At 45.6% G+C, this 21,213-nt stretch overlaps 1 protein-coding gene and 1 long non-coding RNA gene across 2 annotated transcripts in view; one reads left to right on the plus strand and one right to left on the minus strand.

The window, feature by feature from the left end:
• The window catches only part of LOC142589745 (uncharacterized), a 153,561-nt gene extending 143,025 nt beyond the window's left edge, over window positions 1-10,536 (minus strand). Inside the window, exons 1-2 of the long non-coding RNA XR_012829919.1 lie at window positions 10,389-10,536; window positions 8,896-8,917 (exon numbers count right to left, since the gene is read on the minus strand). This is a non-coding gene — a long non-coding RNA (uncharacterized LOC142589745). The remainder of the gene's footprint in view (window positions 1-8,895; window positions 8,918-10,388) is intronic.
• LOC142589742 (retinoid-inducible serine carboxypeptidase-like) overlaps window positions 1-20,132 on the plus strand; it is a 43,419-nt gene extending 23,287 nt beyond the window's left edge. Inside the window, exons 7-13 of the mRNA XM_075701314.1 lie at window positions 1,058-1,186; window positions 4,376-4,475; window positions 12,386-12,508; window positions 15,549-15,611; window positions 15,836-15,913; window positions 17,052-17,206; window positions 18,017-20,132. Of these exons, the coding sequence (XP_075557429.1) occupies window positions 1,058-1,186; window positions 4,376-4,475; window positions 12,386-12,508; window positions 15,549-15,611; window positions 15,836-15,913; window positions 17,052-17,206; window positions 18,017-18,082 (714 nt within the window). The 3' untranslated portion in view covers window positions 18,083-20,132. The remainder of the gene's footprint in view (window positions 1-1,057; window positions 1,187-4,375; window positions 4,476-12,385; window positions 12,509-15,548; window positions 15,612-15,835; window positions 15,914-17,051; window positions 17,207-18,016) is intronic.
• The last annotated feature ends 1,081 nt before the right edge of the window (window positions 20,133-21,213 follow it).

Raw genomic sequence — 21,213 nt, forward strand, 5'->3', positions numbered from 1 at the left:
GCCAGTTATTCATATCATAGTTATTCATATCAAGCACGCGGTGTCAGAATTGATCACGTACTTCTTTTTCTTTTTGAAAATATTCCGGTTCATCAAGCGTCCGGTCACGGTAGGAGCTGCGACCGTAATTTGCAATTACGTATACGTCTAGCTTAAGATGATGCCTTCAGCTACGGGCCAGCTCCCAATTTCCTATTCAAATACATGTGGAACGCCAAAAAGCTCTCACTGCATGCAACTGCTGAACAGATTCGAATGAAATTTACTGCATTGGAGAGAGAAAGCCGAATTCTCACGGCATTAAGAAGCATAGTTTTGATTCAGGACCTCAACTTCCTTACAAAATTTGCTACAAAAAGAAAACGCAGACCTCTGCATTTCCGCAACCGTAATTTCGCATCAGAAGCAGACATCGCGCTTCCGTAAACTGCATCCGTTATAGAGCATCTCAAACAGACAAATGCGACATACTAGTATACGATTCACGTGAATGTTTTACAATGTTTATGAGGGGAAGTAGCGGAAGTCTTATTCAACAAGTTGGTGGTATGGTTTAGAGTGGTGTAAAATTTTGTTGGCTTTAGATGTCTGAATAGGTTCGACTTGCAGAAGGTTTTTTTTTCCAAGTTTAAAAAGTTATAAACTCAATTACTCACATTTCTTCGTAATTTTTAAGTATCTTATTTCTTTTTCTTTTAATTCATGGCCTAAATAAGAAAACTGCTCCCCTACAGTCGGTAGCTTTTTTTTCCCTCCATCTCTCTTTAAGTACAACGAACCACATCGAATTCGCTGCTGTGGTTGCCAAGAACAACGATTTCTCCGTTCGCGTGTACTTAGACTGGATCTCCTGAAGTAAAGCTTCCGCCTAACTTTGAATCTTTTTTGGCGTTACCTTAAACTGCATACCAGTTCAAACAAGTCGTATACCGCGAAGCACCGGTCAAAATGCGGAGTGATGTAAAGAATTCCGGAATAGAGAAGCCGAGCGCTTATGCACTTCCGTGCTGTCCACGCATGTGGTCAACGAACGCGAGCTAGCACGCGATTTTCGCAGTCGTTCCTGGACAAGTCCAACCTTCTGACGCTGAACAAGGTGGTCAGCGAGGTCCGCCAGGCGCTGATCGCCAAGGACGGGGCCAAGGCGACGGCGATGTGGGCCTCGGCCGAGGACCTCGTCGAACAGGTGAGAGACCGCGCGGTTCGCAACATAAGAAGGCACGCAGGCCAGGTCAGATGCGTAGGACGCGCGGTGCATTTCCGATTTTCATAAGGTCTATACGGTGTGTTCCGTTGACGTCTGTTTCCTGTCATTAAAAAAAAAATATGCTACACATATTAGAATTGTCCAACCAATGCGTAAGCATATTTTGGCTCGGCTGTTACTTCGTTTTAGCTTACTCGCTTTTTCCTGGCTTATGCACGTCTACCCATCGCTTTTCCGGTGCCAAAGAAATTAAATCCGTGTACTGAACGGTGTGACGAGTTGCCAGGAAGCTGCGCGGTCTCTTCAAAGCGATTGAATCAACTGAGCCGGAAAGCCGTCACAACCGGTTTCACCACAGCCGTTTTCTTTTTCTTTTTTCTTTATTTTTCTTTCGTTTTTGTTACGACCTTGACGCGGCGACGCCGTCACCAGTTTTTTTTTTTTTTTTTTTTTTTTACTGCCACCAATCATTTATGATTGTACTATAATCAGATGAACCGATCAGTTCTTTTTATACTCAGCAGCCCACATCAGGCTTCTCTGCACACACACTTGTGATGCGGGAAAGTGAGCTTTCAAGGCGGCCTGACGAGACTGGTTCGCTTGCTAATCAATTCTTTTTCTTTTTCATTTTGGGTTTCAATTTTTCTTTATCGCTTATAAAGCTACCGATCACCTACATTTACACTGTTATAACGATTAAATCTCTTCGCAAATTACTCATTTTTGTGCAGATACAAAGCATTACACTTTTCGCGTGACCGACACATTTTTTTAACACCTGCAGACGGGCTCGATGGTGCATTGCAGATCCACGAAAAATAAGTGCACATGAAGACGCCAGTACTGTGTCTTCCTGTGTCTTAGCGCCAGTCCTGTGTCTTTCTCCGCTGTTCGTGTGTGTTTTCCTGTGCGCTTATTTTTCGTAGACAGATTCTGCTGGGGTACTCGCCGAAGAATGCTCATGCATTAAATTCGGGTAGGCTGTACCGAGGACGCAGCCGCAGTGGGGTATGTGAAACGTCTCGTACGTGCTGCTAGGGTGTAAGGGAACTAGAGTACGGAAATTATTTAACAGAATACGCACGGTAGTGGGGCCGGTGACCTCTACGGTATAATCACGCCATCATGCTAGCAGCCTATTCGTGATGACCCCGTTTGTTTTGCATGCTCGCTCTGGTTGCTACGAGGTGGTGGCGATAGGAGTGGGCTGTCTTGCAGCCCGAGTCTCTCCACGCCATTTGTGGATCCCAGGTGTGGAACGAGGGGGCGCCACAGCCGAGTAAGCGTGAAGTTCCGGCAAAAAAAAAAAAAAAAATACCAAACACACTTGCAGGCCTCGTAACTTCCGGCTAGCACAGATTGGAGTTTGATGTATTATACTTACTATGGCTGAGTGAGCTCTCTGAAGCGCGGTCATCCCAGCTAGAACCGACAAACGTACTGCCGAGCTAAGCCTCTCCGAACGCCCGAGCGAGAGGCTAAGTAAATTTAGCTCCGATTACGTCATGCGTGACGCGGCAACGGCGTCATTTGTGCGGGTGACGTATACACGATAATACGATACACTAATTGCTTCTTTTCTCTGCACGATACCAAAGGAAGGCACGTGGTTAGTACGGTTGCGAGGATTTCATAAACATGATCACTCTTTGCTGGCCAGAGAGTTTCTGCCGTAGTGGCAGAAACTCGTGTGATTAAACTGATCGCCAGTATAAGGTCATCAATTATTTTACGAACTTTAATCACAAGGTATTCAGTGGCTTAAGCAGGAGTGAGGGTCAGCGGTGAGCATTGCAAAAAATAAAGAAATAGTAATAAGATACGAGTACAAAAGGAACGCGATCACAGTCTGCCAGTCAAGTACGCCTAACGTACGACTTCCATATAGAGAGTTTACAGTTCGCAGGTCTGCCTGAGCGGGTGGCATGCAGCTGTCGATGCCTTCAGCGAGCTTGTCTGTAAACGCATTACTCTTTGCGGGTTACTGAGTTAACGGTCACGTGGACTACAACACTGTAACGAGCCAAATGACAGGAATGACGATATGTATAACTGAAATTAAGGAGATCTAATGAAAATTTTACAGAAAGCCTTTCTCACGAACAGTGCATCCGCAGATATATTTACGGCGCGATCGGTACAGTGCCGACCTCGAAGTCAGTGAGGATCATGCAGGAATGCTATATTCGGGGCAGCGTCGAATTTCGCCATGTTTGCACCTTGAGCCAATAAGAGGGGGTGCTCTGTTGTCCATCCAGAGGTGACAAGATGGCGACTGTCGCATTCTGTCCAACGCAGTCCACAGACAGCACACCCGAATTTCGAAATCGGTGGACGTGCTTTTTTTTTTTTGTTAGTTTAACGACGTTAACCAATGTCATGGCAACTTTCTCAAAGAATGACGCACTCTGCCAAACATCTCTTTTAGTGCAGAGCATGCACAGCGTATCACAAATTACGTTTTGGGATTTAACGTTGCGGAACTGCAACAGCGTGTTATGGCTCATGAAGGATGCCGCAGTATAATTTTGACTACCCTTGTGTTTCTTTGACGTGTACCCAAGGCTATAGTACACGGGCGTTCTTGCATATACTATCCTTTCGAACTGCGTCCTCCGCATCCGGTAACTGAACCCGCGACCTCATGCTCACTCAACTACCGCAGCAAATAGTACAGCGTTAACGCTGAGCTGTCCTTGTCGTTTCCGCGCATTTTTGGTGGCCGCCTATCAAACGGAATAGCAGCGAAGTGTGAGAGCGAAGAGAGTATAGGAATGTGGAGAGGGAAGGAATGCGGCGAGGAGGAAAGCGCTGGTGCGCCGCGGGGCTGAGGGGGAGCTTGCTCATCACGTGACGTAACGGGGAGAGGTGCATAGCAGGAGGGAGCGGTAAAGGCATCCGTGTGCAAGCCACCTGACAATACCTAGCTGCGCGGCTTCCTCCACATAATATGTGGCGCAATGACGTCAACCTGTGCCGCGCGAACGTCGCTCAGATGTGATGGAACTTATCCAGCTGCCCATGCACTCGTTTGACGCAGCGTGTGCGACTGCTTACGGTCGCACAAGCTATTTCTGGCTTTGGCCATCACATCCGACGGTTTCTTTCGCTCAACTGAATTGTTACTTCTTTTTCTTTCTTTTTTCTTTCCGATCCCGGCGCTAGCTGACGAATGGCATCGACTGGTACAACATCCTGCAGCCCCACCTGGAACAGTCGTCCTCTCTGTTGGCCTCTCTGCCCTTACCGTCAGACAACCAACTCGGTGCGTAGGTGTACATATGTAGAGACCAGTTTATTTAGCTTCGCGCTACGTAGCCTCGACATTGGACAGTATACACCAGTGGCGTAGTCAGGGAGTGGCACACCAAACACGTGGCGCCCCCGAAGTTTGTTAATATGCGGCCTTCCAAGTGAATACAGTGACCCCTCGCCCCCTACCCTGAAATAAATGTCCAACTACGCCATTTCAGTTGACAGAGGTTTGTTCCTTTGGTATCCCTCTTTGCTCAGTGACACTCAAGCTACATTATTTTAATTATAGTTGTCTACATTCCAAAACAACATATATTTGAAAGAAATCGTTATTGTTGGAGACGGGCAGCATTTTGAAGTTCTGGCATTTTTTTTTTTTTCCTGTGTGCATAGGCAGATGTGGAGTTTGACAGGTCGTGTATCGCATAGAACAGGTAACTAGTTGTCTGTCAAAAAAGAATGGTTAGCCAGCGCAAGGGAACTACGCACTTAGAGGTGGCAAAGGAATATATTGAATGATTACATTGGGGCGCTTTGATGGCATATGGAACAGAGTTTGCTCACATAGTTAACTGCTTACTGGTGATCCCCTGATAGCCACCCTACCCCTGAGAGACGCCCGTCTACTGCAGTGGGCTTAAACAGGCTGACTACAATGTCCCATACTTCAAATTCACAGTCAATTTATTTTTCTTCCAGAGAAAGGCACTAGGTGTCCTGCACTCTCTGACACATGGATAGATAAAAATTTTAAAAATAATGCATTAAAGGAGCCCTGAAACACGTTTTATTAAAGGGGAGAAATGCATTTGAAGTTAAAATAGACAATTACAGCCATACTTTGCCACAAGAAGTACTTCAATGCGTTCAGAAGAAGTGGATTTATTGTCATCCAAAGGTTGTCTATGATCCCTTTTGAGGTGCCCTCGCTCCTTCTTCAATGCCTTGCACTGCTAGGCATACAACGGAGCGGGGCGTGCTCGCAACACTCCACTTACTGAATGCCACCGTGGCGCACAGCTCAAATTTTATTTCGGATGTTCACGTAGATGCCACTATTTGCAACTCCAACTACATGCTCGCCCCCTAGCAGCCGCATCAAGAACCAGCCGATCTAGGTTCAGCCGCAGGTTCTCATATTTCAGAGTGCGCTGCAACGTTGCCTCGTAGTTCTCAAATTGTCATGATGTCACTTTGCACGAGCCCGAAAAAAAAAAAAAAAAAAGCAGATGTCGAAAGAATTTTGCTGTGTACTATTATGGCGTGTCATCGCAGTGGAAAGAAAGCAATCAATCATCGAAAGTATCAGACGATGCGCAACTGACAGCAACATGGATAAGAAACTTGCACAATGGAGAGAAAGGTGACTGGCACTAAGGTGATTTGTTTGAAACCCTTCACTCGGGATGACTCCTTCATTCCCCGAGAGTGGACCTTTGCTTTGTCTTTATGTATTCTAAATATGCTGCTGGCATTTCAAAATCGTGGAGAGCACTTTGTTTGGGCATGCGCTATAACATATAACTGAAGTATGCTCAAGCTTCACTTGGTTTGGTTAGGTCAGTTTTGTGCCCAAACATTAGCGTTACTAACGCCTGAAGCAGCATGAATATTCTCGCTAATGTGCTTTTGTCCGCAGGCACCGGTAGCAGGAAAGATAACTAGCTCAGGTCTGAAGTTTATCAAGACACATTGATGCCGCGAGGCGGCGTATCATTTTCATACCCAGGAAGCACACAGCTAGCTATTAGATATCTACCTTCCAGCTTGATCTTACTAAGGCCACAACTAGTAGCCATCTTTGCAAGCTGATCATTTAAAGAAGTAATAAATACAGTGCAACAAAATACTTTTTGTCAATACATAGCACCAGTACCAAATTGTTACCCCAACGTTCACAAAGAAAGGTATTTTTGCTCTATGTATTATTCTACCACTCCTTGTAAACCGCAAGACAACAGTTTTTGCATAAGCTCGGGCAAGTATATACATTTCTAGTGATCAAATGTCACTAGCAAAACAACTTTAATGCATACCAAAGTTGGTTATAAAACATCATTGGAAGTTTTCATACAACGTATGACATCTGCCACTACGCATGTGTAGCAGAACAAGTGACTTTACATTATGCCCCTTTATTTTTAAGAACTTAAGATACAGCTTAAACAAGTGTAGCAGTTCAGCCTAAGCACACACTGAGTGCACATAATGCATTGCAGTCCACTCATTTTGTTCAGCCATTCTCAACATTCGAGCACCATTCCTGCAAATAGTTCTACATTTTCAGAGTCAGAAAAGACTGTTGTTAAGTGACACTAATGTATCAGTATTAGCATACTATGCCATGCATGCCAGCTGTAACAATGTACTTAATAAGCATGTCTGTCTGACATAGTGCAACAAATGTACAATTCTGTTTCCCTTGTTCCACAGGCAATGAGTAGGTTCCACCGCATGCGCATCTTATGTGCCAGTAGACTTGCATTGGTGTGAAAATACATAGGCAAAAACCACATACACCATTTCCACGATCGAACACAACCAATAAATACCACTATCAAATCAGGTAAACTGCACTCTAAACGGTTGCACATATTACTAATGGCATCAGAACTGAGTGAAAGTGTGTGGGGAGCGCATATTAAGCAAGATAAAGTTGTGTGCAGAAAGTGTTTCATTCTCTACACACACACAACCTTGCATAAGTGCTCATAGATGCTTAAGGGAGCAGTAAAAAAATGCAGTTCATTTCATAAATACAAATGTGATTCGGTATGGTTGCTATGAATATGATTAATGGAGCGGGTCCATGGTAAATGCAACTTCTTTACAGAGAATTTAGAAATCTTGATTATCAGTGCACTGAAACTTAAGAATTGTCTTGTTAAAATGGTAGTTAAAATGTTTATAACATGTGTACAAGGACCAACTATATTTTTTTAGAGCTTCACTAAATAAAGTTACCATTTAGCATTACAACTGAACTGCGGCTGGCTTACAACAAAGAGATTGCTGTGGGCCCTAGAGTTATGTTTTGATTAGGAGGCCCACCATTTCTGCTAACCAGAAAGGCTTGATTTCCACCCTGGAATACTTCGTTGCAATCTTCTATGGACAACTGGGATTCCCATGCAGAAAGTTGATCAATGAGATCACAGCTATGGAACTTTCTTCTTCGTGTTTCCTCAGGGAAATATGCAGCTGCTTACATAGGTAATGGTGGACTCAATGGTTTCTAGTATTCTGCACGAGTTAATATAAGACATCAGCAGTGTAAAACAAATTGTGCATCAAAATTATTACTCTCTTTTAAAATCAATTAATGCACATAGGAGAAATTCATTAAGGGAGTACTGACACAAAATTTTTGCGCCCCACATTTGAGTTTTTTCAGCTAGTTGCCAACCCCACAATTATGACATGGAGCCTCAATTCCTTGAGCAACACAAATAATTATTAAACTACATTTTATGCAGCTTGTTCAAAATGTGCTCCAAGCGCAACAGTATTATATACGTGAAGCAGTGCTATTCACGTCACAGAAACCATAGTTCGAATTCATGCAGTATCACAAACAACTGAAGCATGAGATAGTTGGCTCAATGCAGTAGTTGACAGTGATATAATCACCTTGTCACTAAAAGCCATCAAATTCACCCTTCCAATTGAGCGCTTCTTATTGAAATGCAGGAGGACTCTGTTATCCTGTCGAGTGTTGAATTATCTGTTTTCGTAGTATGGTCATAGTGTACGTGTACACACGTCAATTGTGTCTGGTACTATGAGACTGCCACATCGAGTATTCGCGACATGAATAAATAGACTTCTGTTTCACGTCCAAAGCCACACTACACTTCGCGCATGTCTTGAGCTGTACCACTAAAATGTGATGTAATAATTAAATAATTAATCATATTTCTGCATTATTAAACAAACAATTGAGGCTCCATAGCATAATTACTGAGTTGACAGCTATCCATTCTTGGTACAAAAGGAGACAAAAATTTTCTGGTATACTCCTAAAAATACTAAGTACTCTCATAAGCACAATCACAGACAACCTTATCATCATTGCGTTGATGTCAAATTCATATTGAATATTGTAAATTTCAAAAATGAAAGGCCATTTTCCTTACTGACAAAATAGCACAACATAAAACTCCCTTTCCTGAAGCTGACAGCACGTAACATCGCAGTTTGGCAAGCTAGAGTTCAGGCTTAAATTTATAACTAAATTACAAATCTAGATGTTCCCCACCAATAAATGCAAGTATAGCTCACTTTCATATATGCCAGAAAAGACTAAGAATGTTATGTAATTAAGCTTATACAATTAGGGTTATAAATTAAGTTGCAGATGACGCTCAAGCAGCAGTTTTGTCAGCCGGTCTGCCACCGTTTTGATAGAGTGTGACAACATAACAGCTCACGTTGAGTGGTTCCTAGCCGCCTCTGAAATTCAGAAAACATTGATCAGCAGATGCAGGTAGCACAAACGACTACTTAAATTAGAGTAGCAAAATTGTAGCACATTGGCTATTAACAGCTTTAGGCTGCAGTGGCTTATGTAAACACTTTCAATGTGATAGCACATTAATTTATTCAACAAACAAAATGGACCTTGTGTTAGCCTTGTTTCTTGCCTCCAATTTATCGTCATTGCTTTCTCTCTGCAGCCAAATTGACCCCTACATTTCTTTAAGCTCACATTCCATGACAGTTATGAATCCCTTCATCCAAGGTTTTCCTCTTGCAGTTAGAAAGGTAGAATGGCATACAAACAGTGATAGCTTACACAGAATTTCAAATGCAACTTCCGAGTGAAGACAGGTACTCCGAAAAAAAAAAAAAGAGATTCATGTGCTCAGGAAAAGAAAAACGGAAAAAGATGCAGACTATATTGACTACACACTACCCTGTGAGACCACTGCAAGCGATACAGTTGTCTTGACAGTCACGTGGGATAGAGCAGCGCAGAAACCATTCAGTAAAAACAGAATAAAGGCCAACTGACGGTTAAGGCATCTTTCTTAAAGAATTTTTCTACAAATAAATTTTATTTATTCAACCAAAACAATACACGCAAAAGTAATTTAAAGTTCAGCATGATTTGCGGATAGGCTTTTTTACATTTCACACAGGAGCATTGAAATAGCAAGTTTCATTTAGCTAATGTGTAGAAGTGATAAATTTTTTTGCACAAAATAGCATACAGTGCCCGCCAGATTTTCGAACCGCTTTAAATGTTCAATTTTCATGAAATATGTTGCACATGTATGCTTACGAGCTGCTGATGAACAAATCCCTTGTGGCTTCCCTTGAAACAGCATCGTAAACTACTGCTCTCGACTGTCATCATTGTACAAAAGAGGCCTCAGCTGCAGACGGCCGTTATCTTCGGCCACCGCACTTGTTTGCCGTCTGCCGTTAGTGTTAGTTGCATTGCCTTCATGCCTAATAGTGGAGTCGACACACTCCCATGAGCTAAATGTGGGGCCAGTAGCAGTTATTATTTTTTTTTTTTTCGTTTCCCAGATTTGGAAAGTCAACGAACGGTGTTGACGAGACTTTCGTGCGATATCTTTGTGGTTTCGCTCATTTCTCGTCTGTAATCGCAGCCTGCGAGTGTTATTTACGAGATCACGTTTTAATGCAGTGCACAGTGATGAATATAGTATCGCAACCGCATATCGAGTCGGTAACGGAATTACACAGCTCCCATCGTAGCCTGAAAGCCAGTACCACATTCAAGTTGCAAAGAGGCAAAAGGGGGGAAAAATGCTCCTAACAAACCTTAAAGAAAAGTTGCAATCTGAAATATAGGCTCCGTCAACAACTGCACGAACGCGGCAATCCGAAACGTAAAGTGCAAATGATCTCCAGCAAAGTAGGAACCCCTAAATCATATAACAAAATCGCTTACCGAACCGAAATAAAGAGGTGTGGTTGCTGCCGTTCTCACAAACACGATTCGAAGCTCTCCACTCGAAAACTCGTCAATTTAAGCAAACGAAAGCAAGAACGAACCACCGCCATCGCTGCCTGAAGTTTGAAAAGCGGCAAAAAAGAGCGCGAAGTACTGTTGCATGTTGCGCCACTGGTGCTGCGCTTTAGAAGAGCTGTCTAATCTTTTCTCACGCTTACGTATTTTTCCCCTAAAAGAACTTTAACGCACAGCTATATTTTTTTTTAGCAGCACACGTTGGATTTTTTTTTGTTGCTTGCTATTTACGTCCATTTTGAATTGCGCGCCCCCTTTGCGGGCGGCAAGTCGCGGCATGCTATCAATTTGGCGCCAGATTCGAACCGTCGAACGTGCGCGCGCGTGGGAAATCTACGAAGACTCGGTTTCCGCGTGCCCTATTTGGGTGCTGATTGCTCTAATAAGGGGTTTCATATGCCCCGTCAACGCAACTATCCCCTCGCCTTTCCTGATGCATGCCGGCAACTTCCGCGCTCGCAAATTGAATGTCATATACTGCAACACGATTCACATTGCGGAGTTGCCTCTGAAGGCTGAAAACAGTCAAGTATCGTAGCTGTAGCGGTGTAGCAAGGCCCCGAACAAGCGCTTGCACCTCTTGGAGGCCCGCTACGCGCACAAACTTCCATTCTTTCACTTCTGCTTCGCTCTTTGTCTTTAAAAAAACACTGATGCAGTTACAGGCAGGCTCCGTCGCTGAAATCCTCGAGACCGGTCAGAATAACGTAATCGTAGGAAGAGCCCTTTCGGCTTTGACGATCGAATCACCTCGATTCTACACCACAAACGAGACGTGAAACTTGAGCGCAGCTCCAAGCGAAAGAGCCGACGTGAACCTGGATGTCGTGGCCATTGTTTCACTTGGACAGTGTTTGTTGCCAGCGCAAGTGAGGGATTCTGGTGTAGCCAAACTGGCGCCTGCGACACGCCAAACGAGGTTGTCCTCAGCGAGCGGACTCGATCGCGGCATCTCGCGGCAGCCACGGTATCTACACTACGTAGCAGACCTCAGCTACATGCAACTGCAGTGCGTATGTATGCGCAGCGTTTGCTTTATGCACGATAAGACTTGAGCGCGCGCTCGCGTTCATATACTCCCACGTATGTTCCCGTTTGGCCGTGCTACGTGGTGCAGGCCGGCTTTATCCAGCACCAGCTTGACCGACGGATAGTGGCCATGTGCACATCCAACTTGCGCATTTCTGAAGCGCTGTCGATAGCTCAACACGAAGCCATAGACGAAGCGAAGTCTGGCAATTAGGATGTCTAGCCAAGAGTGAACGCGCGCTAGCAAGCGTGCGTGTGGTCCGACCTTGAGATCCGCGGCCGGAGCTCGAGGCCAGTTGAGTGTTCAAAACTAATCGAAATCAGCGAGACCCAACGGCTACGACACCAGTGAGAGCAGACGGGCCGAAGTTTAGTTCCTACGCGGGCGGCCGCAGCCGAGCGTAAACGGACGACGGTCGGCTTCTTCCGGAAGCGCGCAATTATTATGGATATTCGAAAGCAGGTTTTCGCTTACTTCAGCCTGTTTATGAAAAGGCGTGATTAAATATGCACAATAACAGTACGAATAAGCGTCCTGATGCAAACACTCTTCTTGATTGACGTCAGCTGTTTATGGGACAATAGCAGCCGCTTATGGGAATATGACACGCGACGAAATATGTAGCGCCCTAAAACAGTGAGGAGTAGACTTCTCTTGAAAATATAGTTTCTTGAGAAAACGGTGACCTCCCGCGCCGCGCACGACTGCAAAAGTTGAAATGTTCGCAGCAGCGTATCTAAGGGCGTCGGCACACTTCTGGTTGCTGACAACGCAGCAACGTGTCTTTCGTGTAGGCTGTTTTCACTGCGCTCCACCTCCACGCTACCCCCCCCCCCCCCCCAGTTTCCGATTTTAGATAACCGGTAATTCCGCTTCTCCCTTTGCCCAGGCCGAGCCTTTGTCCGTCACGTGGCGCACTTCTACAACGTCTTCAACGGCACTCTGACGGAGCTCATGAACGGACCAATCAAGGAGAAGCTCGGCAGCATCCCCAAGAATGTCACCTGGGGAGGTGAGAACGGCGAAGCGATAGCAATGCCCGTGTTCCCCATGACCGTTCTGAGCGATCGTGTATTAAAAGTGAAAAACAAACGGGGTGCAGCAGACTATACACTCTTATAAACAAATATACACCTTTCCGGATGTATATTTGCCACACAATAATCATCTGTCTTGCTCACGTTTCCTTCCTTGAAAACGCGGCGCTCGCTACTTTCGCCCTGTCGAGAATGCTCCGTCATGCTGATAACGGGCATGCTGTTCGCGACTTGGAAGCACCGGGCTCGCCGCGTTAAAGAAAGGAAATGCGGACAAGACAGATGATTATTGTTGTGGCAAAAGAATGTAATTTTGCTTAAGAGGAAGCTTTAGCTTGGGCCAAACTCCGACGCGGCCTATTCGAATACATATGAAAAGCAAAAACGTTTTTCTGATAGCCTCTGGGCCGATTTTAATGAAGTTTGTTGCATTTGATAAAGTTAAATTCTAGTGACTGTTCGAAACGAAATTTTGATTTAGGGCCTGAATTTTGTGAAAAGAATTTTTAAACATTCGTAAGTTCGAAAAAAAAATAGAAGCACGAAGTTTAAAAATATAGCTCTAGAACAGATATTGTGGTTCTGTAAACGGCATCCATTAGATCATTCAAAGCGGACAAATTCATTGTCATTTTATATATTACGTGAATTTGTTACGTTGTGTACAAGCGTTCTGCAAAAGCTGTATTTCTGTATTACTTTTTCTATATTTATGTGTAACATATAAATTTTGTCCGCTTTAGATGTACAATTACATGCAATTCACTGAATTGATATAATTTTTTTATTGCTGAGTTAGAGTTGTAAACTCGATAGTTTCGTTCTCTGAATTTTTTTTATTTTGTCAATTAATAGAAAATAGCGGAAAGAGGAGCCGCGTCGCCTAAACACGAGGGTTCGAGTAACGCACGCTGGAAGGGGACAGAGCGACAGACAGACAGACAGACAAAGAACTTTAATAAGAAGGTCCTGAGAAGCTTTGCCCTAGGGCAGAGCTGCGGGCCGCTCCCACGTGGGGACTGGTAGGCCGAGCCTAACCGCCGCATCGTGGGCTCTCTGGACAGCCCAAGTTTGACGTGCATACTCTGAGCTCCGGATGGCAGAGCTCCATTCTTGTTCTGTGATGCGATTGGGTCCCTGTAACGAGGGGCATCGCCATAGCATGTGTGCGAGATTGCTAACAGCCCCACAGTCGGGGCAAGTAGAGCTGAAAGCCTCTGGAGTGATTGTGTGGAAAAGGGCCAGGTTTGGATAGCACTGCGTCTGAAGCATGCGTAAAGTGGACGCCAGAGGTCTAGCCAGTTTGCAGTGAGGGGGAGGATAAGTCCACCTACCCAGGTGATAGTGCGTAGTAATTTCGCTGAAAGTAGTGAGAGTGTCCCGAAACTCGAGAACACCGGAGTCTGAGCTCAATCTTGCTCCCGCGCGGTGGGTTAGTGCGCGCGCTTGGGAGTGGGCAATGTCATTAAGATTGGGAAACGAGTCAAGCTGGGGGTCGAGGTGAGCCGGAAACCACGTGATGGTGTGCGGAGAGATTATCTTGTTCTTGAGAATCTTGTGAGCCTCCTCGGCGATGGATCCTGAAGCGAAAGCCCTGACCGCCGACCTCGAATCAGTGAAGATTTGTGATCTGCTGTTGTCTAGGAGTGCTATAGCAACTGCGACCTGCTCTGCTCTGGTTGGTGTTGAGCACTTCAGGGAAGCCGCATTCACTATCTGTCCGTTGTGATCAACGAGGGCAATGGCGAAGTTAGACGACTGTCCATATTGGGCTGCGTCGACAAAACATGCCGAGTAGGGATCGTCTTTGGTACGCTTGAGGAGGGCGAGGGCTAGAAAACTTATTAAACGCAAGGGTATTGGGCCATCCTCGCACCGGTCCCCGCATGGCCCCAATGCGCTCAAACGAGACGGAGAAGCGGGCGAGTGGCGCGCCACCTGTCGGGGCAGCGCCGTACATTGCGAGGGGGTCTTCTGTTTGCCGCAAGATGGCTCTGCGTGTGCGCCAAGCGCAGAAATTTAGCGGAAACTTACTTGGCTACTCGTTTAACTGAGACTTCTGCAATTTACATGCTCATAACTACCGATATACACCGCAGTATAACTTTCTACGGCACGTTTCTAAGGCAACACCGCATTCACTAGAAGCGCTTTTGTCGCGCTTTAAAGCATCGAACTTACGGCTGAGTGGTAGCGTCTCCGTCTCACACTCCGGAGACCCTGGTTCGATTCACATCCAGCCGATCTTGCAAGTTGTTTTAATTCAATACCTTGAGAGATTTGTCGCTCACGGCCAACGCCGCCGCCTTTTCTGCGACACGAGCTGCTGTCGCGTTAAAAATTCGAAACAAAGCCACTAATTTTAAGTTTTTTTTTTAAATGCAACAAACCTCGTGAAATTTGGTGCAGTAGTTGTCGAGAAAAAAAAAAAAGTTCTCCTTTTCCGCGTATTTAGGTAGAAGCCCCCGAGCTAAAGCTTCCTTTAAGAGTAGCAATTGCTGCCTATGAAAAGCGAAAAAGGCGCGCATGGATATTCTGGAGTCAAAATGAATAGGTTTACTGTGCACCCTTTGTCCACGACTCTCAATTTGCCGAGTTCATGCAGCAGAGAGGCGGTTGTTTTTATTGAAAAGGGGAAAAAATATAAAGGGGACAGGAAGAAGGGGGAATGACTACTGACCACATGGAAATTGTCCAAACTTGAACAGCAAGCAGCGGATGACGGACACACCAGACGCATTTGCGGCGATTACATTTTACGTTTTAACGCATTCATACAGAAACAATGTGGGTTATTATGGATTGGAAATGTAGGCAGCTAGATTATACATGTCACCATGGCTTCTCCCTAAGGTTAAATTTACACTCTAGTTAAACTGCATTAATGAAGTACATGGTGACAAGGCGAAGAGAAACCTTTCAGCTGTTTCACAGTTCACTATGGGGGCGCAAACTGTCACCTTGTTGTTGCCATCGTATCTGCATTCGTGGTTTTTACTTACTTCCACTTTACAGGTCAGTCTGGTGCAGTCTTCCAGGCTCTGAAAGCAGACTTCATGCTGCCTGCTGTTGACACGGGTGAGTCACTATTCCTTTCTGGTGGATCCAGAAGATCGAAAGGGATAGCGGAACATGTGTCAAAGAACACATACTTTCAGGCTCACATACGCGGCACAATGTTGTCGTTTCCTGGTCACTGATAACGCTGATTTTTGGTATCACTCGTTGCCTACGCCGTCTTTTCTGCCTTGTGGACATAAAATGCTTTTGCATTTATAAAACACACCTTATTCTTTCTTCAGTGGACAGGCTGCTGAACGAGACAGACATCAAAGTGGCCGTCTATAGCGGGCAGCTGGACCTTATCGTTGACGCCCTGGGTGAGTGTGCACTGTGGTAGCTGATCGACGTCTCCTGCTCTGCCTCCTAGCAATCACTCAACAGAGCAATCACTCAACAGCTAAGGGTTTCGCAGCAGTAGTGTTTGTTCCCTGTATGGAGCCTCATACGAGAATACTACACAGCAGCCACAAGACTGATTTCCATACTACGTCAGCCACACTATGTTGTACTAGCACTTTTTGCATTCCGCAGAGCATTGTAAAAGTGACTAAACTTGCCATAGGAAGAACTACGAGGGAGCAACGAGCCGGCCCAACTAAAATGAGCTAAAATGTTGCCCAACACGTGATCTAGTGCGTCAGAGAGCGCAGTTGGCTTTCGTGCTACCTAGAGTTACTTTGCAGACTCCCTAAAGGGAGCCTGTGCAGCAACTCTAGTGCAACCACTCCACCAGCGCTCTGTAGGTTTACACTGGACACTGCTTGCACAGCAGCCGCACAAGTGCCCACTGATTAAACTACTACAGGAAACCAAACATTTTCGCCCAATACGCTAAGGCTAAAGGTCACATAAGTGTAGAGAAAACGTTTCAGAAGAAAAAGCGAACGGCATAACAGAGAGTTTGCTTTCCAGGATTCGCTGTGCCAACAGAATGCTCCCTCCTGCTTTATTTGCTTCTTGCATGGCTAAACTATACATACCTCATAGCACCAGGTTCACCTTCCTGTGTGATTGTATAACATGTTATCCACAATGGCTGTTTCGCAGCTAGGTGCCATGGAACACAAGCCAACCGAGAAAGCACCGAGGGTTGGGAACAGCGCATGTGTTTTAAGCTTTTCATTCATTTGGTCCAAAAACATTACTAGAGAAAACAAAGGTGAAACCTAAAATCTCGGCAACGGTAGATTAGTCATGTCATGGGCTTTGAAGTAAACAATTTACAGAAACTTGCAAGGTTCAGTATTTGGTTCTTTTTGAACACAATTTTTTACCAGTAATCAATTTACTCATAAAGAACATGTCTGCTACAAGGACCGTCTTGTAGCAGATGTTGTCGAGGTCCATGATTTTAAAACTACTTTGTGGGGACTTTTAACTACGGCTTTGAATGTCTTGCAACGACTGCACACAATTAACCACACGTCGATCTCGCATGCGTACACACGTATGCAGGAACGCTGCAGTGGATGGAGCAGCTCAAGTGGGCAGGCATGAAGGACTTCCAGGCAGCGGCCAAGGTGCCTATGGTAGTTGAAGGCGAGACTGCAGGCTACTGCAAGTCTTTCAAGAACCTCACCCTCTACTGGGTTCTCAAGGCAGGACATATGGTATGCAAGCCTCTATATTTTCACCTTTTCCTTTCAGGCCACTTTTTCGAAGTCCACCTTTGGAGTACTGCAAACTTCTAGGTCTTACAAATGAGCAGCAGATTAATGACCGGTCCCTTCATGGAATGGCCTAGCTAGAGTTACAAGACTACGGTCTGGAAAATATCAGTGCTTTGTTAACAAAATGAGTCGAGTTGGCCGCAAAAAAAATTGCAAACTGGCTGATGCAAAAATAAATAAAATTGCAGAAAAAAACCCTATAGGTTCTTCGCGTAAAACTGACTGAAATGGCTTGAGACAGCGAGTTCAGCTCAGTCTTGCCCATAATACCACTGAAAAAGGTGCTACTGCACGTACGTCGAGGTGGGCTTTTGCAGTTTTACAGCAAAGGGAGACAAGGACACTCCTGACCCTTCTGTCCCTTGTCTAGAGTGCAGCTGTTAGAATTCACTTCAAGCTATGAACCAATTAGTTAATACCATCCTAACTTATACGTGCCAATGGCATCTAACTACAGTGACACCGAATCCTTGGTGGATGACTTTCGGGGATACCGATTTCCACTTCAAATAACACAGCACTTAGCAAGATGCGTCGCAGGAGCAACGGTCATCCTGTTTATGCACTCAACAGACCCAAGAATATATACATGAAAATGACACCAAGGAGGGGGGGACACGTTTTCATTTAGCCAATGAATGTGTGCTTAAGAACACTACCAAACGTTATTGAGGATACGAACCCTGTTCATGTTATGTGTCACATCTGAAGAATGCGTGAACACCCGCTCACTCGCCTAACTTTCCACAGGTTCCGGCCGACGCCCCGCTGGCGGCACTGTCAATGGCTCGCCACATCACCATGGGGAAGTGGTGACAAAACGAAAGCAAGGCATTGCAAGCACAGCTGCACCGCTGTCCCTTTATCGTCATCGCCCTCTACGAAGGAAGACCATCACACGAGAAGGAAAACTGAAGCCATTTTTTATTATCGCCATTTCCGTGCATCGTCCAACCCGCGGGCACCCACAGCTCGCCCATCACAACATGCAGACACAGTCGGTGGGGCACACGGTTGCAGCGGCTCGTGCCTTTGTGCCACTCGGTAACACAAATGAGCGCATAAAGACAAGTCTTGAGACGACGACACCGCAGATACTCCGGCCTCCGTCTCGTGGATGCATCGCTTCAATAACGGTGGCAATGTGTTTCGACGCCACTGAAGGAAGGCTGTTGTTGCATAGGCACACACAGAAACATGCGCACTGCAACAGATCTTGGCAGTGACAAAGACGAAAAGGGAAAGGCTAGGAAACAGGAGGCTTTTGTTATGCCAAAGGTGCTGCCAGAAATAGGTGTGCTAATAAAAATAGTGCTAGAAATAAAGAACGCAGAGGGAGGCTGGCGGGCTGGTGACAGACGACCAGGTTAAAGCGCAAGATGTCGAACCTAGCGAAAAAACAACATTGCCAACCACAAATAGATTTAACTTTCAGCTAACGTTGGCACTAGCACAGTGGGGACACACTGGCCCAGAAATTTTGAAATACCAGAACTGCAGAAAAAAAGTGTTTCTGAAGTATTACAATAGACCGATCTCACAATTCCCACGCAGTACACGTGCTTTGGGTTTGCAGGCACCACAATGCTACGCTCACTCCATGAAAAAAAGTTTGCACCCTTTGGGGCTTGTCCCGCAACAATCGTCATCTATATCGCACCTTTCCTATCTTTAAACACAGTGCACCCGGTACTTCCTTATAACGAATGGCATGTGTGTTATCAGTGTGACGCAGCATTCTCGACAGGAAAGTACCAAGCACAGAGTTTTCAAAAAAAATGCAAGCAAGATGATGATTATTGTGGGATGAGATAAGCCCCAAATGGTGCATACTTTTTTTAGTAGTGGTCCCTGTTTTTTTCTTTTTTTTCAGCTAGGCTTTTCTTGGAGACAACCTCGAGTACAGTACCAGGGCTCCCCACTCTGGCCATTCGGCCAGGGGATTATTTTGATTAATGTTTTGTATGTGACAATTTTTGTGTTGTGTAAGACAAAAAAAAAAAAGAGTGGGGAAGACACCATTAAATGGATTTTTCCTCCGTCTAGCAATCATTAACCTCAATAAAAATTGACAGCAGTGGCGTACGGAACCTGCTGTGAGATTGGTCTATTGGTGCCTTCATTCGGCAACTGGCAAGCTCTGGATAAAGAGCAACGTCTACAGGGCTCAAACAAAAGCCTCTTGTTGGCATATACTCGGGAATGACCACACCAGTTTTTCTTATTAACAAGGTTTCGTTTTTTACCAGAGTGCCCACAAAGACAGCGATCATTAGCCAAGACCCGCCACATAATTTCAAGCCTCTATTTTGGAACAAGTGCACCCCATGATTTTTTTTATTTTACAAAAGAAGTCCGAACATAGAACATGTCGTCCCTCAAGCAAACAGTCTTTCCTCGCGATGTTCTCTAAGCAAAGGCACTCCTCTTAAACCTGGTATTTTGACAGTATTGCTAAACCTGGTAATATTTTGACGATATTGCTGCTCCCGTCATCGTGTAAACAAATAAGACTGACCTGCACTGTACCAGGTTTCACTAGGTGAACCAGGTGTGCTTCTTTTACTAGGGAACCTTTGCACTTAAACAGGTCACATTACACCTGCAACACCACAGATGCCAAGCTCTACTATGTGTAGCATATTCCCTCGGCTGCGGCAGCCAGTTGGCCTCAATAGCGCTCCTCGGCCATTCCCACGACCGGGAATAGCTTGAGAAACCCTCCACTGGGAAAGCGCCCAATTATGAAATTATAAAACAAGTGCCATGGAATGTTGCCAAAATGCAATGACCAGTCCAGGGGCGGAGTCCGAAAAGGCGTGTTTAGTGAAAATGGCATATGATCACAGGCTGGTGCTTATGAAAAGGGGGTTGAAAAAGGTGTTTGGTGAAAACAAGGTCGAGACTGCAGGCCATGTACAATACCATTATTGCTATGTACAGGGTTATAAAGTGCCTGTTTACCCGAGACTTAACATGGCACAAACTGCACACACCGGTATCGTCTGATCGTATTTGTGTAACACTCAAATTTCAGTCCACATTCAATCGTGGAACAGTTTAAGTCTGCCAAGGTTCAATAGGTCTTACAGGACCAAACCTTGAAGTATCTTGAAGTATCTTCAATGAAGTGTGCCTTTGCTAGAAGACATCGCATCGGCCCAACCTCAAAGCATTTTCACTAAAGTTTGTTTTGGCAATCTCAGCAACAGAGAGTGTGTCCCCGCATTTCTAAAAGCCCAGGCAGAAAAAAATTCTGTGGCGAGTCAAGCAAGGCACCCCCCTCAGTTAACTACAAACTTAACTCAAATGCAGAAGAAGACAAAACAATGAAAAGAGGGGGGGCCGCCTTTCGCCGAACCCCACAGCCCACGAGAGGGGAGGGGTTGGGGACCCCCTCCCCCGTCCTCCAAACAGGAGGGGGGAGGGTCCAACAGCGGCAATGCTCCCGGACTGAGGAGAGCCACTGTGAAAGGTGGCACGGCCCCATTTGTCATAGAGAGAGACAAACACTTGCCTCCTCCTGGGGCGGCGGGCTCACCAACTCAACAGCGTGGGAGGAGGAAGAGGTCGGCGGTCCCCCACAGTAGGCCTCTCTCTCCCAGCCTACACGGAGGAGGGGAAAGGGAGCCATCGGAGGAGAGACAGACAAGAGAGACCGCGCGTCGGTGACTCTGCTACTGCGCAGCCCCCCCCCCCCCCTTTCCCACCCAACTCCACACTCTCGACACCCTCAAACCGTGCAGGACAGTTGCAGACACCTCAAGGCTTGCCTCTCCTCCAGCCCTTTCGTAACACCTCGTACACCCTTCCACCCACTCCGTGCCGTGCAGAGAAAGCTAAGGGTTGTGTCGACTAATTGTCAAGTGAATGTCGGCCCATTGTATGCTAATACTTTCGCCAACTTCCACAGGGTTGGCGATGAGCAATCAAAGATGCGCAATGGA

Source organism: Dermacentor variabilis, chromosome 8, assembly GCF_050947875.1.
Source record: "Dermacentor variabilis isolate Ectoservices chromosome 8, ASM5094787v1, whole genome shotgun sequence".
In the NCBI taxonomy this organism is placed as follows: Eukaryota; Metazoa; Arthropoda; class Arachnida; order Ixodida; family Ixodidae; genus Dermacentor; species Dermacentor variabilis.